The sequence below is a fragment of the Sus scrofa genome, chromosome 6, assembly GCF_000003025.6.
Source record: "Sus scrofa isolate TJ Tabasco breed Duroc chromosome 6, Sscrofa11.1, whole genome shotgun sequence".
NCBI lineage: Eukaryota > Metazoa > Chordata > Mammalia > Artiodactyla > Suidae > Sus > Sus scrofa.
This window is the reverse complement of record NC_010448.4, coordinates 103,514,070-103,530,036: the sequence shown is the minus strand read 5'-3', so window position 1 is coordinate 103,530,036 and position 15,967 is coordinate 103,514,070. Positions and strand designations below refer to the sequence as shown.

The 15,967-nt window shown below is 40.5% G+C and overlaps 1 protein-coding gene across 2 annotated transcripts in view; it reads right to left on the bottom strand.

The window, feature by feature from the left end:
* MYOM1 (myomesin 1) overlaps positions 1–15,967 on the bottom strand; it is a 141,888-nt gene that overhangs the window by 63,057 nt on the left and 62,864 nt on the right. For both annotated transcript variants that reach the window (XM_005665300.3, XM_003127844.5), the window contains exons 12-16: positions 15,141–15,340; positions 11,988–12,044; positions 8,761–8,885; positions 2,280–2,463; positions 1,618–1,792 (exon numbers count right to left, since the gene is read on the bottom strand). In XM_005665300.3, coding sequence (XP_005665357.1) covers positions 1,618–1,792; positions 2,280–2,463; positions 8,761–8,885; positions 11,988–12,044; positions 15,141–15,340 — 741 coding nt within the window. The remainder of the gene's footprint in view (positions 1–1,617; positions 1,793–2,279; positions 2,464–8,760; positions 8,886–11,987; positions 12,045–15,140; positions 15,341–15,967) is intronic.

Genomic DNA, 15,967 nt, shown 5'->3' with positions numbered 1-15,967 from the left:
AGAAAAGAAAAGAAAAAGATGCTCGACATCACAAACCATCGAGGAAATTCAAATCAAAGCCACACTGAGCTATCACCTGATATCTGTCAGAATGGATACTCAAAAGACAAGAATCAACAAGCGTTGGTGAGGGTGTGGAGAAAAGAGAACCCTTGTGCACTGTTGGTGGGATGTAAATTGGATCAGACACTATGGAAGACAATGGAGGTGCCTCAAAACAATTAAAAATAGAACTACCATACAATCCAGCAATTCTACTTCTGGATATTTTTCTGAAGAAAACAGAAACATTAATTTTAAAAAAGACGTATATGTCCCCATGTTCACTGCATCTCTATTTACAACAGCCAAGACACAGAAGTGTTCATTGATAGATGAATGAATAAAGAAGATGTGGCACTTATATATACACATATATATGTGTATATATATATATATATATATATATACACACACACACATATACATACAACAGAACACTACTCAGCCATAAAAAAAGGATGGAATCTTGTCATTTGCAACATGGATGAACCAAGAGAGTATTATGCTAAGGGAAATAAGTCAGACAGAGAAATACAAATACTGTATGATTTTGTTCAACTTCTATGTGGCATCTAAAAAACAAAACAAATGAACAAATATAACAAAACAGAAATAGACTCGTAGATACAGAGAACAAAAAGGTCCTTGCCAGAGGAGAGTGGGGTGGAGGTGGGAGAAATGAAAAAGGTGAAGAGGATTAAGAGGTACAAACGGCCATTTACAAAATAAATCAGTCATGGGATGAAATACAGCATAGGGAATACTGACAGTAATATTGCAATAACTTTGTATGGTGACAGATTGTAACTAGGCTTTTTATAGTGATCCTTTTGTCATGCATAGAAATACCGAATCACTACGTTGTGCACCTGGAATGAACATAGTGTTGTAGGCCAATCATACTTGAATTTAAAAAATGCCTGGGTAATTTATGTTCACTAGAGCCTCTTAATTCCTTGGAATCTAGTATCATATTAGATATTAAAGACCAGAACAGAGAGTTTAAAAGGACAAACAGGGAGTTTCTGTTGTGGCTCAGTGGGTTAAGGACTCGATGTTGTCTCTGTGAGGATGTGGGTTTGATCCTTGGCCTGACCCAGTAGCTTAAGGATCTGGTGTTGCTGCACGCTGTGGCATAGGTCGCAGATGCAGCTCAGATCTGACGTTGCTGTGGCTGTGGCGCAGGCTGGCAGCTGCAGCTCTGATTCGACTCCTGGCCTAGGAACTTCGGTATGCCACAGGTGTGGCCATCAAAAGAAAAAATAAAAAGCACAAGCACAAAGAGTATACAGGAAAATAATCGGACAAGAGCTGTGAAATGAGCTCTTACCATAGCTGGCAGTGCATGTTTTTAAGTGTTTAATATCTTTAGTAATCCTTTTCTTCAAATGTATTGCAGTAGACATGATCAATTTTCAATTCATTTGGCTATTCAGAGCATAATGTTTAATACTTTCCTTCCTTTGGACGTTTGCGCTGCTGTTTAGGTCCATGGCTATGTCTCCTCTCTGCAGCATCTGTGGCTCCAGTGTCAGACTGTACCCCCCACCCCCCGCACACACAGAGTACGGTTACCGTGTGCCCTTCACAGGGTTGTTGTTGCAGGGCTCCCACTTGCCAGAGCCAACAACGCTTGACTCTATGTAGTACCCGACCAGCTCTTTAGCATCCTTGGATTCCTCCCACGTAACGACCACTGATGTGTCTGTATTTCTGCTTGGGATGATGTTGCTCGGGGCCTTGGGGATGTCTGGGAAAAGAGGAAAATAATGGTCAAGCACACAGTAAGCTTAGAAATTCATTCTTATCACATGCGCACAGAAACGTACACACATATATATGTATATATTATCTAAATTTTATACTAGTAATCATGTCGAACACATAGTTTTTTATAACATATTTATTAAAGCTGAAAATTAAAAAATAAATATGCTAGTTTGGGAGCATAATGAGAAATTAAACACCCATGAACATACCAACCCCCTCCAGAAAAAAATACATTTGCAATACTGTTGAAATTCCTGGAGAAGTTTGCTTTTCATACATGGTAGTTCATAATAATGAAAAGTTTTTATGTATCAGTTACATACAGACATCAGTTACATTTATAATATGAAAAAGGATGTCACTATTTTTACTTTTGAATGCATATGTATTCCAATAAGAGTCTTGCTTTGGAATTCTCTCTCCAGTTAAAAGAAGTTCACAATGGCGCAAGCAAACGCTACACTTACCAAGTTTGTCCCCTACTACGGTCACTTCCGTTGCCTCTGAGGGCTCACCCACTCCCGCGGAATTAGAACAGCGGACTCGGAACTGGTAGGACTTCCCCTCAGCCAAGTCGAACAGAGCAAAGCGGGGAGACTTGACAGGGAGCTCTGTGTTCACCCGCTGCCAGTTTTCCGCACCTGCATCACACTGCAGCCAGAACAGCAAAATCCATTGAAAGCACAGCAAGAATAAACTGGAACTCTAAGCCAGGCATCTTGAAGTTCTTTTGTCTGCCTGCAAACTGCTACCTGTTATGCAGGTTGGACTGGAAAAGAAACTTGGAGGAAACGGGAATGAAACATCTGAGGTCCACAAGATTAGCTAAATCAAAATGGCTTTATTCTATTGGACACACAGGCTGCTTTAATACTTCACTTCCTTTCTGAACTAAATAAGAAAACTGATCTACTTACAAAAGTCCTTTATTTATTTAAACAATAGTTTAGGATCAGAAGCTTTTCTAATTCTTAGAATAGGTAGTTAATTGCAATATGCTATGTTAGGTGCTTACATTTCCATCACGTTGTTATGAACTGTATTATTTTACTTGCATTTCCTTTGATGATGCATAACGTCATGTAGGTCTGTGCTCAAAGACCACCTCCTCAGAAAGGCCTATTGATCGCCACTCTCATCTTTTGGTAAAGGGTTATTTGCTCCTTTCCCCTCTCTCTCTAGCCCTTACTCACCCTGCCTTATTTTTCATTGAAATACTTATCAATATTTTTTTCCTTCTTTTATGGCTGTACCTATGGCATATGGAAGTACCTGGGCTAGGGGTTGAATTGGAGCTTCAGCTGCCGGCCTATACCACAGCCACAGCAAACCAGATCCAAACCTGCGGACACTATATTTGGATCTTAACCTGCTGAGCCACAACGGGAACTCTGTTTATCACTATTTGAAATTACATTGTTTATTTGTCGTCTCCATTGGAAAGTAAATTCTAATGAAACAAGTTCAGGGAGCTGTCTTATTCACTGCTGTACCCCAAGGCCTGGAACTGCTATCTGGCACATAGTAGATAATCAACAATTTGGGTTTTTTTTGTAGTGAATGAATTTTTCTGAATTCTGAAGGCATGAAGTTAGTGAAAGACAAAAAAATGTTATTTTTTTCTTGCCCATATTTTAGAATAAATAATGGGAAAACTAATTTAATGAGATTCTATCCTTGAAATTAAATTGACCTACAATGACTTCAAAATCCTTGGAAAAAAGATGTGTATATATTTGAGCTTTGGTGCAAAATATAGTAAGAACATGATCAGCAGTCTTCAGTAGTTCTTTTTCTCTTCTATGCTAACTTTCAACTCTGCCCAAGGTAGCAGAAGTGACTTTGCTACAGAACTTCTGAAGAGTTTTAAGAGTCTTTTCTGGAAACCCAAATTATGTGATCAACCGACCAGCTGTCAAGGATGGTAAATTTGAGGGACAAGACATTTATTGCACATCACTCAGCATAATCTTCCCTCACTTAAAATGAGAGGCAATATGGTACAGTGAGAAGAACCCAGAGGCATGGATTCTGGTCTTAGCTTTGTTAACAACAGGTCTGTGACCCTGGAAAAGTAACATGAGTGTCATCTGTAAAATAAGAAAATTTGACAAGGTAACCTCTGGAGTCCCTTGCAGTGCCTTTTATGATAAGGTGTGAGTTGTGTGCAGGAGGGTAGGGAGAATAAATTCCCCTAAACAGTCAATCTGATGCCCATTGAGGAATGGAACTTTCCTAGCCTTTTAATCCTTGACTTTATGGCCTTGACTCATTTTGACATTTTCTCTCCTAGGGAACACATATAAACATTATCAGCCATTTGTACTTTAATAATAAAAATAATAGCTGCCTTTCACTGTGCTAAGAACTTTAGTCACCACTGCAACTCTTCAGTCTTCTCAACTGTGCTCTGAAGAAGGCATTGTGGAGGTAATATTTTGTGACTATTGAGGTTTTTCAGAGGAAAAGACTTAGGCTTGGAAAGGGAGCAAGCAATGTGCCATAGTTGAATCTGAGCCAGACATAGTTGGACCTGAGCCAGAATGCTTGGGTTCAAATCCTACCTCTACCTCTTCCCAGTTGTGTGATCTTGGGCCAATTAAATACCCCATCTGTGCCTCAATTTCTTCATCTACAAAACAGAAGCATGAAAATAAAAGTATTTCTCTCATAGGGTTACTGTAAGAATTAAATGAGTGAACACATAAAGAGTTTAGAACACTGCCTTCTCCTTCGTAGTAAACATTAGCTCCTTTCATTCCGCTGGTAGAAACAGAGCTACCAAGGAAGACAATCCTTGCCTTGGACATGACAGATTTTTGATAGGGGAATGAGGGAAAGACTTGAAAACATAAGACATCTGAGAAGAAAGTGTGGGGCTAAAAAAAACCACAGTAGGATGAGGGTCTGGGAGTGCTGGGACCTGATTTGTCCAATTTGCCTCAATATCAACCATTCTAGGGCTCACGAACATGGTGCAACTGATCGTAAGCCTGTTGCCACGACAGGCAAGTTTACACTTTAAGTGCTTTCAAATCCCTAGGTAAAAAGTTCCACGAAGAAGTGCAAGTGCAGGGGTAACCAAAGGAGCCACACTGCTGTGGGTGTGAACATTCTGGGGATGGAAACTCGTCACAAGACAAGCACATGGGAATGTTCTCCTTAGAAAGGTCAACGTGTTAGAAAGTGGTTCATTGTAGGATGGACAGGGAGTTTAGGGTTGGTAGTTGCAAACTATTACATTTAGAATGAATAAACAGTGAGGTCCTACTGTACAGCCCAGGGAACTATATCCATGGTCTTGGGATAGAACATGATGGAAGGTAGTATGAGAAAAAGAATGTGTGTGGGTGTGTGTATGTGTGTGTGTGTGTGTGTGTGTGTGTGTGTGTGTGTGTATGACTGAGTCACTTTGCTATACAGGAGAAGTTGACACAACACTTCAAATTAACTATACTCTAATAAAAATAAAATTAAAAATATAGAAATGGAGTTCCTGTTGTGGTGCAGTGGTTAACGAATCTGACTGGGAACCATGAGGTTGCGGGTTCGATCTCTGGCCTTGTTCACTGGGTTAAGGCTCTGGCATTGCCGTGAGCTGTGGTGCAGGTCGCAGACGCGGCTTGGATCCCGCATTGCTGTGGCTGTAGCCAGTGGCTATAGCTCCAATTCGACCCCTAGCCTGGGAACCTCCATGTGCCATGGGAGTGGCCCTAGAAAAGGCAAAAAGACAAAAAATAAAATAAAATAAAATAAAAGTAAAAATAAAATTGAAAAAAATAGAAGTGATTCATCAGAATCATTTGAGACTTGCCTCAGGAGAATGGCCTGGCATTGGATAGCTGGTTCTTCTGTAAACATGCCCCAGGTCTCTGGCATGCTCTGCTCCCCAGGGCCCTTGGGCCTTTCATCTGCCAGCAGTGCCTATACAGGGCTATTGACTTGTGCCACACTCTTAAATGTCCCCTCTGTCCTGTACTAATAGGCACCCTGGTGGAAAAACACTTAAATTTTTAATCAGACTCCTATGTATTTAGGTCAGGAGAAGCTACAGACTCCAGGAGAGAAATTCAAGTTTATGTGACCAGAGGAAACGTTCAACAGCAGCCAACGTTGACACATCTTAAGAAAAGGCCTCACTCCCGCGTTGCTGTGGCTGTGGTGGAGGCCGGTGGCTCTGATTCGACCCCTAGCCTAGGAACCCCCATATGCCGCAAGAGCTGCCCAAGAAATGGCAAAAAGAAAAAAAAAAAAAAGAAGAAGAGAGAAAAGGCCTCAGTAGTAGATTGTTACTGTGTCATTATTAGGAAGATGGTAATTACTGTCACAGAGCTTATTCAGAACTATCTTTGTGTGGAGCATTTCAAAAAGATTCACCAGGGCTGTGTGTACTAAACACCCCAGGAAGTGCATGTTTACCACTCTTGTTCTCTATTAACAAAATAGAGAGCAAAAAAATTTTAAATCAAGAATGTTACTCATTATATTTTATTTGAAGCTAATATGTAGAAAATATAAAAATTAATGAAGATATAAATTTTTAGGGTTTTTTTTGTTTGTTTTTTGTTTTTTGTCTTTTTGTTTTTTTCTAAGGCTGCTCCTGAGGCATATGGAGGTTCCCAGGCTAGGGGTCTAATTGGAGCTGTAGCCACCGGCCTATGCCAGAGCAGCAGCAACACCAGATTCGAGCAGCGTCTGCAACCTACACCACAGCTCACAGCAACGCCAGATCCTTAACCCACTGAGCAAGGGCAGGGATCGAACCTGCAACCTCATAGTTCTTAGTCGGATTCGCTAACCACTGAGCCATGACGGGAACTCCAAATTTTAGTTTTAGTTTGGTAAAATCAGACTTTCTTTGAAGATGTCCGTATTGCACATTGAAGAGACGCTCCACTTATTGTTATCAATTTGCCCAGGACAAGAGGGAAGTGAAGCATGGTCCTCAAAGACACGAGCTAAGTGTCCTCATCCAAGAAAAGTAATAAAGGGAAACGACAGACCCTAGTGTTTTTAGTAAAGTATAATTTTCTCAAGAACAACTGACTTGAAATAAAGGTGATAAAGATAGGTGCATATTGCTTTTATATTGTTACCTAATTTGTAGGTGCTTGCCTACACCTATATTCCTATAATTGCTATTCTTTCGTAATAATTTTCAGGGAAGGTGACCTGATAGGTGTTTTGAAATTAAAAAATCAGTAGCATTAAGATAGAAAGAACTTCAGGAAAATTAACTGAGCTCCTTAATATTTTTGCAAAAAAAAAAAAAAGACCGTTTCTATGATTTTGCTATGAAAGCAAAATGTAAACTATACCTTAACATGCTATCACATAATTTTATAAAAATAAAACATACAAAAAAGTAAAAACATTTGCTGCATTCATTATTCTAAAAAAATGGTGCATATCTACCAATAAAAATGTAACTTCTTACGTATAAATGTATTTTTATTTTACATTTTTCAATTATATCCTCATCAAAACTGTCTTAATAATGGATTTTAAACCTCATTTTCAGCATATTCTCTTTATTTAGTGGCTGTGCCTACGGCATGTGGAAGTTCAGGCCTGGAATTAAACTTGAGCCACAGCAAAGACAACACTGAATCCTTAACCAATAGGGAATCTCCAGCGCATTCTCTTTAAATGCCCTCTTCCATTAGCAATTATCCTGTAAGGCAAAGACCTCTTTCAACCCCAAGCAAGGCCCCATGCCTAGCCTGGCAGGCTCTTCCGTGTGTCTGCACTTGCAGCTGGGGTAGTTTCCCTAAATAATGTCTTGTTCAGGTCTTGGCTTTTCTCCATTTTCTAGGAGTAAATATTTATTAGCACACCCCTCAAATATGGGTGTAAGATAGTCACATATAATCATTATCATTCCACCCATTTTAGGCCTTCTTTGTAGGCTGGCCTCTCTACCATAACTATAAGGGAATTGTAAGACACTTGAGGGAAAGAACTAGCCAGTACTTCACGTTGTTTTGCAACCGTGGGCCCGCCCTCCCACCAGCACTTGGTGAAGAGCCAGGCAAGTGCAAGGCTGCACGAAAGGACTCTGTCTTCGCTCTCCCAGCCATTTGAAAGCACAGTGACATCTGCTCCTCTCGCCCATCTACCCTTATTGGTGTTCATCCCTTACTGCAGGACAAGTGCAGAGATGAAAAGGCATTACCGCAGCAAGGGAGACAGAGCAAGTGTCTAGAAGACAGTGTCACACAGGGAACTATATCCAATCACTTGTGATAGAACATGATAGAAAATAATATGAGAAAAAGAATGTATACATATGTGTAACTGGGTCACTTTACCGTACAGCAGAAATTGACAGAACATTGTAAATCAAGTATAATAAAAATATTTTTAGGAGTTCCCATCGTGGCTCAGTGGTTAACGAATCTGACTAGGAACCATGAGGTTGTGGGTTCGATGCCTGGCCTTGCTCAAGGGGTTAAGGATCTGGCATTGCTGTGAGCTGTGGTGTAGGTTGCAAACACAACTCAGATCCCACGTTGCTGTGGCTCTGGCGTAGGCCAGCAGCTACAGCTCCAATTAGACCCCTAGCCTGCGAACCTCCATATACCACGGGAGTGGCCCTAGAAGAGGCAAAAAGACAAAAAGACAAAAAAAAAAAAATTAAAGAAAGATAAAAAAAGAAAGAAAATGGTGTCACAGAACTGACCTACAGTTTAGGGAACATGCCTTTTCTTAGAGGGCATATGCTTTGGGGACTGTGGACCTCTTAGGAGTCTATGGGTGACCCTCAGGGATCCAAAAGCCCCCTGAACTTTCAGGCAAAGTTCTGTTTGATAAACATTTTTTCCTGTGGAGACTGTTCACAGTTAATAAGTGTTTAAAGCATTCAGGACACATGGAAAATTAATCTCTACTTCCTTAAAGAAATCTTTAGCAAGTGTGCAGGGTGATATGTTCATCCCAGGGCCTTACCTTTTCTATAAAGTACAGGATACCCTCATGGCCACGCTGCTTAGGGGGCTTCCAGCTCAACACCACGTAGCTCTGGGTGGCCTCGATGACAGAGAGGTCTGTGGGGGGCCCGGGAACAATACCCTCTGAAAAACAAGAGGGGAAAGTAAGGCGCACACACTGTGGAGCCGGGACACTAGAGTCACAAACGCTGCTCTCCCACTGGAGGAAGAGCTAATTACAGCTCCACAATATAAAGAAATACCTTGCCTCCATGCCTAAAACATTCATTCATTTGAAGCCACAATTTTACTTTCTTTGCTTGACAATTTTAATTTCCTCACAATCCTGAAAAGTAGTAGCAATGATAAAAGCTGTATTTTCTGCACATCTTAAATTAGCTTTTTGATGGAGTATCTTTGCAAGGATGTTTGGCTGGCAAATGACTTTGGAATACAGAGATCACATATCCTCTAGGGCAGAAAGCTGACCTGTTTTCTCACCAGATTGATAAAGATAATGTCCTTCTCCAGAAAATTTGAGTGGGTTGGTGAATAACCCCCTTTGAAGACTGGGGTTTCCTAAGGGCAAGTTTTCTCAGCTGTGACCAGAGCTCTGTGTGGGCAGCATCCTTGGGGGGCCTGGGGAAGCAGGGAGACCAGTGAGACCTCGAAGCGCAGGCTGCGGTGCTGTGGGGAGCAGAGGCCTTCATCTCTGACCCAGGAGTCTTATGCCCTTTGTGAGCATCTGCAAAACTGCTATGAAAATTGTTATCTCACAAGTAGGGTAAAATAGAAGCAATGAGGTCCTACTGCACAGCGCAGGGAACTGTATCCAGTCTCTTGGGATAGACCATGATGGAAGGTAATATGAGAAAAGGAATGTGTATGTGTGTGTGTGTATATGTATGCATGTATGACTGAGTCACTTAGCAGAAATTGGCACAACATTGTAAATCAACTATACTTTAATTTAAAAATGTGCATCAAGAAATAAGTAGGTTAAAATAGGAAATATCTTAAAAGCAGATATAGTTAAAATATATTACATACAGAAAAACACAAATAAGAATGACAGGGAAAAAATGATAGCAGTCATTCTTATAGCACAGGTCTGTATTACAATGGAACAACCTCTTTAAAGAAAGAATGTCAACCTAGATTTCTACATCCAGTGAAGATAACAATCCAAAAGTGAAATGTTTATGTGACTCATAACAGAGCCTCAAAATACATGAAACACAACCTGATAGAACTACAAGCAGAAATAAAGTCACCATTTAGTTGGAGATTCCATCACTACTTTACCAATAATTGATAGAATGAGTAGATAGTAAATCATGAAGGATAAAAGGGTTAATTCAAATCCCAGCAGATTTTTTTTGGTAGAAATTGATAAGCTGGCTTTTAAATTTTACATGGAAAAGCAAAGACTTAAAATAACCAAAACAACTTTTAAGGGGAAAAAAAGGATTAAAGGACTCATACTACCTTGATTTCAAAATTATGATGCTTAAAAAAAAATAAAGCTTATAAAAGCTACAGTAATCATGACAGTGTGGTATTTGTGTAGCAAAGATAAAACTAACCAATAAAGATTCCAGAAATAAATTCACAAATATACAATCAATTGATTTTGATAATGGTGCCAAGGAAATTCAATGGGAAAATGATAATTTTTTCAACAGATATTACTAAAATATTTGTATAGTCAGGAGCAAAATAACAGTAATAACTTAGACCCTTAACTTGTACAATAAAGAAAGAGTTAATTGGAAATGGATCATAGACAGAAATGTTAAGACCTAATGTTATAACATTTCTAGAGGGAAAAAAGGAAGAATGTCTGAGTGAATTTGGATTTGGGAAAGATGTCAAATATTGCGCAAAATTGGCAAATAAGCACATGAAAAGATGCTCAACCTTATTAGGAGAGTGCACATTAAGACTGCTATGCATCTACTCTGAAATACCACTATCATATAAGACACTACTGTGTACCTACTAGAATAGCTAATATTAAAAGACTGACTATACCAAATACTGGCGGTACTTGGAACAGCTGGAACTCTCTCATACTGTTGGAGGAAATGTAAAGTAGTACAACCATTTGGAAAACAGTTGGCAATTTATTTAAAAATCAAACGTCTATCAGATGACCTATCCATCCAACTCCTAGGTGTTTATACAAGAGAAATGAAAGTGTACGTCCACAAAAAAACACTTAAGGTGTTTCATAGAAGCTTTCAATAAACAAATTGGAATGAACTGATACACACATCAATATGGATACATTTCAACATAATTATGCTGAGTAAAGGAAACCAGACAAAAATGAATATGATTCCATTTATCTATAACTGTGGACAACAAAAACTACAGTGACGGGAAGCAGATCAATAGTGGCCTAGAGATGGGAAAGGAGTGGGAAGGAGGTATAACAAAGGGGCAGGAGGAAATTTTAGGGGTGATGGATATGTTCGTTATTTTGATCACAGTATGGCTTCACAGGTGTTTACACATGTAAAATTTATCACAGTGTATATTTTATAGACATGCAGTTTAGTGCATGTCATTGTATCTCAATAAAGCTTTTTTATTGTTTTGTTTTTTAATATGATTTTTATTTTTTCCATTATAGCTGATTTACAGTGTTCTGTCAATTTTCTACTGTACAGCATGGTGACCCAGTTACAAATACATGTATACATTGTTTTTTCTCACATTATCGTGCTCCATCATAAGTGATCAGACATACTTTCCAGTGCTACAAAGCAGGATCTCATTGCTAATCCAAAAAAGCTTTTTTAAAAAGTGGAGTTCCCATCGTGGCTCAGTGGTTAACAAACCCAACCAGGATCCATGAGGATGCAGGTTTGATCCCTGGCCTCACTCAGTGGGTTAAGGATCCGGTGTTGCTGTGAGTTGTGGTATAAGTCACAGACTTGGATCAGATCTGGCATTGCTGCGGCTGTGGCATAGGCTGGCAGCTGTAGCTCTGATTCGACCCCTAGTCTGGGAACCTCCATGTGCCATATGTGCGGCCCTAAAAAGACAACAGACAAAAGGAAGAAAAAAGCTTTTTTAAAAAGCGATTCTCTGACAACATAAGTTACTTCATGATCTCCAACTATTTCAGAATGTTCTTTCCAAAACATCTTAAATAACATACACTGCACCCACAACAAGAAAAGCTAAGCTGCATGGAATAACACTGGCAAAAGTATCTGGGGAAAACATAGCTTTTACCTGTCGGTTCCTCCTCTGTGACAATGATCTGTCCAGTCCAGGGTGCTGAGGGGCGACCTGACAGAGACAAATATAAAATCAGAAACATTTACAAATGCAGTTCAGTGAGAAATTGATGAACTGGCCAGATCAGTTACAAATGGGTTTGTAACTAGTTTACTACTATACGTTCCTAATGAGTCTTGGCAAGCACATGCATGACGTCAGAGGCCCTGTCCTCAAACACCTCACAATCTGCTCGAGCCCAGAACTCACCTAGACGGTGCCCACGTTTCTGGAACTTTACTTACACAGGTGAGGTTAACAACCTGTATTCATATACTGCTCAACGAGTTACGTCCTGAAACATACTTGCAGGCTCTTCCTAAGAGATAGCACTTAACTGGGAGAAATCTTTCTGGAACAACTGTAAGCCCTGCATTATTTATCTGTCATGATGAAGATTAAAGAGGAAAGGGGCACTGATTTTGTGGTAAAGCTAAATGAAAGCGATTTCTTTCCATTTCTTTGGAAAGTGTAGTTTACAAAGGAAAGTGGTTTAGATCCTGAGTAAGGAAAGCAGGTGGACAGGCAATATAAAGTTAAAGACAATATTCATTTGTCATATCAGAAAGACATCAGAAAGAGAGAATGGTTTGGAATTCTCAGTGTGGCACAGTAGAAACAAACCTGACTGGTATCCATGAGGATGTGGGTTCAATCCCTGGCCTTGCTCAGTGGGTTAAGGATCTGGCATTGCTGTGGCTGTGGTGTAGGCTGGCAGCTGTAGCTCTGATTCAAATCTTAGGCTGAGAACTTCCATACGCCGTGAGCGAGGCCCTTAAAAAAAAAAAAAAAATGATTCAACTCCTGCTTTAAACAAGGGTCTTTTCGCCAGAATTTGTGCAAAATCAGAAACAAGATAAGCAAGGTAATGCATTTTCAATTCAAACAAATCTTATTTTCATTGAAATTTATAAAAGAGGAGTAAATGAAAAGTATGAGATGGAATTAGAAAAGAAGGGAAGTCGGATGGTAGGTGAAAAGCGATTCGAGAGCAATCAAGGAGCCTGATTAGAAAGTCTCCAGAGAGAAGGTGGCAGTATTTTACTTAGATTTTTATGATGCCACTACATATATTTACGTTCAAGAATAACACTGAAAATATGGTATAGACCAGGAGTCCTCAGCGAGGGAGGTGATTTCTGTCCCCCAGAGACATTTGGTAATATCTGGAGACAGTTTTGATTGTCATGGCGGGGATGTGGGATTGGGGTGGAGGGAGGGGGTCTGTAGACATCTAGTGGGCAGAGGCCAGGGATGCTGCTAAACATCTAACAATGCATGGGACAGCCTCCTGCAACAAAAAAATTACCTGGCCTAGAATATCAATAGGGCCAAAGTTGTGAAATCTGGTACAGACTGAAATGTGAATGTCCAACAATTCCTTTAATGTCATTTCATGGTCTCATTATTGAGGATGCCGTATTGGTTCCCATGACACAAATGCAGACCATAATTTATCTACCACGATTTTTTGTTCGTTTTTAGTTTTTAGGGTTGTGACTTTGGCTTATAGAAGTTCCCAGGCTAGGGGCTGAATCAGAGCTGTAGCCGTGGCCTACACCACAGCTCATAACAAGGCTGAATTCTTAACCCACTGAGCTAGGCCAGGGATCGAACACGAATCCTCATGGATACTACTCAGATTCCTTGCCGCCATGCCGGAACAGGAACTCTCTTCTTTTTTTTTTTTTTAACAGCTGTACCTGCAGCATATGGAGGTGCTAGGGGCTTCCCTGGCTAGGAGAAGAATCAGTGCTGTAGCTGAGGCCTACACCACAGCCATAGCAACACCAGAACTAAGCCGAATCTGACACACTGGATGTATTTTTTTTTTTTTTTTTTGCCATTTCTTGGGCCGCTCCCGTGGCATATGGAGGTTCCCAGGCTAGGGGTCGAATCGGAGCTGTAGCTGCCAGCCTACGCCAGAGCCACAGCAACGCAGGATCCGAGCCACATCCGCAAACTACACCACAGCTCATGGCAATGCCGGATCGTTAACCCACTGAGAAAGGGCAGGGATCGAACCCGCAACCTCATGGTTCCTAGTCGGATTTGTTAACCACTGCGCCACGACGGGAACTCCAACACACTGGATGTTTAACGCACTGACTGAGGTCACGCATCGAACCCGCATCCTCATAGAGATTATGTCAAGTTTTTAACCCACTGAGCCACAATGAGAACTCCTATCTACGATAATTTTCACATTGAGACTTGGAGGCTAAATATTTGAAAACATTATTTTTGTCTAATATAAAAGTGAGTACAGAATACAATATAAATGTTTTTCCTTTGTTGTAAATAAACTCAGTGTTGAGACATTAATGCTTTAAGGGATAAATTCAAGGTTAATAAAATTTTTAAGAAACTTTAAGAAACTGAACCAAAAAGAAAGGTATATTTGAAGTGTGCTAATAAAATGAATAAAAACACTCTCCAGGCTCTAGGTTTTCATATTTCATTCCAAACACAATGCCTGGAACTCAGTTTAATACTGCAAAGTTTTCTGAATCAAATAAAAATAAAACAAAATAAAATAAAGCCCTCCCCCTTTTATCAGATTGAAAATTGTTGATCATCACCTACAAAGTTACACAAGATTCTAGGTCAAGTTGATAGACAAAATACAAATTAGATTTAAAGTGCTGTATTAAAAAAAAAACAAAACACAGTTTGGGAGTGTCTGCTGTGGTGCAGTGGGTTAAAAATCCAACTGCAGTGGCTTGGGTCTCTGCGGAGGCTTGGGTTTGATCCCCAGCAGGGCTCAGTGGGTTAAGAGATTTGGCCTTGCCTCACTTGTGGCTCAGATTCAATCCCTGGCCCAGGAACATATGCCATGGGTGCAGCCATAAAAAAGAGAAAAAAACACACAGTTTTCAATTGGAGGTAATTAAAATCTCAAAATCTGACACTAAGAAGAACCAAAAGCACACAGATGAGTCAAAAAGCACATACTTTTTTGTTTTCTTTTTTCCTCTCCCAGGATTTTTCTGATCAGTAAAGGATTTCTTACTCTCTTCTCCCTCTAGTGGAAAGGGGAGGAACGACCTTGCAATGCGATATACTGCGGTTCTAGAAAAAAGGTCCTGAAACACGAAAAATGCTTACTTCTAAGTCTAGCTTTCTCAGCTGGATCCAGAGCAGCCACAGGCTCAGAAACTCGAGAGGGTAGACCTATTCCATTTTTGTTCACGGCTCGAACTCGGAATATGTAAGAACGACCTTCTATCAATCCAGTGACCGGGAAACGAGCAAACTTCACAGGAGTGTCATTGCACTGCGACCAGTTATTTGTGCCCACCTCACACCTAAGGAGAGAGAGTGATGGGCAGGAACATGAGAGAAGGAAGGCTCAATGGACGGCCCCAAAGCTGCAAACCCACCCACGGCTTCAGGTCTTCTCTCTAAAAAGCATCCAGCTCAAGCACGGTCACTGCAGGCGCTCAGTGCCACTCAGCTGCAGTGTGTCTTCTATAACGGCGGCGGAGGGGGCGAGCCTCAGAGCTTTCCTGGGGACATACCTGTCCTTTGACCTGACTAAAAGCAGTCAGCTGAGGGGCTGCATGTGCTAAGCAGAGGCACTTTCTGGGGGTGGGGAAGCAGGCAGATATGCACAGTCTTTCCATTGGAGACACTAATGAGAAGGTCCGCCCTAAATCTCCCCGACAATGTCTTCAACTCTACCATGAGGGACTTCTTTCTTTGTCTTCTTTAGACATTTTTTTTTTTTTTTTTAAGAACGGCACTACTGTTGAGAAAGTCAACACCTTAAAAGATACTTATTTGTACTGTCGTCTGGAAAGAGCTCACTGAGGGTCACTCCATGCTGCGTGGGTAGAAAGGTGAGGCAGCTACTGTAATATATTTGTTTCTTAACAGATGAGATTGATGGGGTGCAGGGAAAGTCTCAGGACTGGCAGGGGAAGACCAGGGCC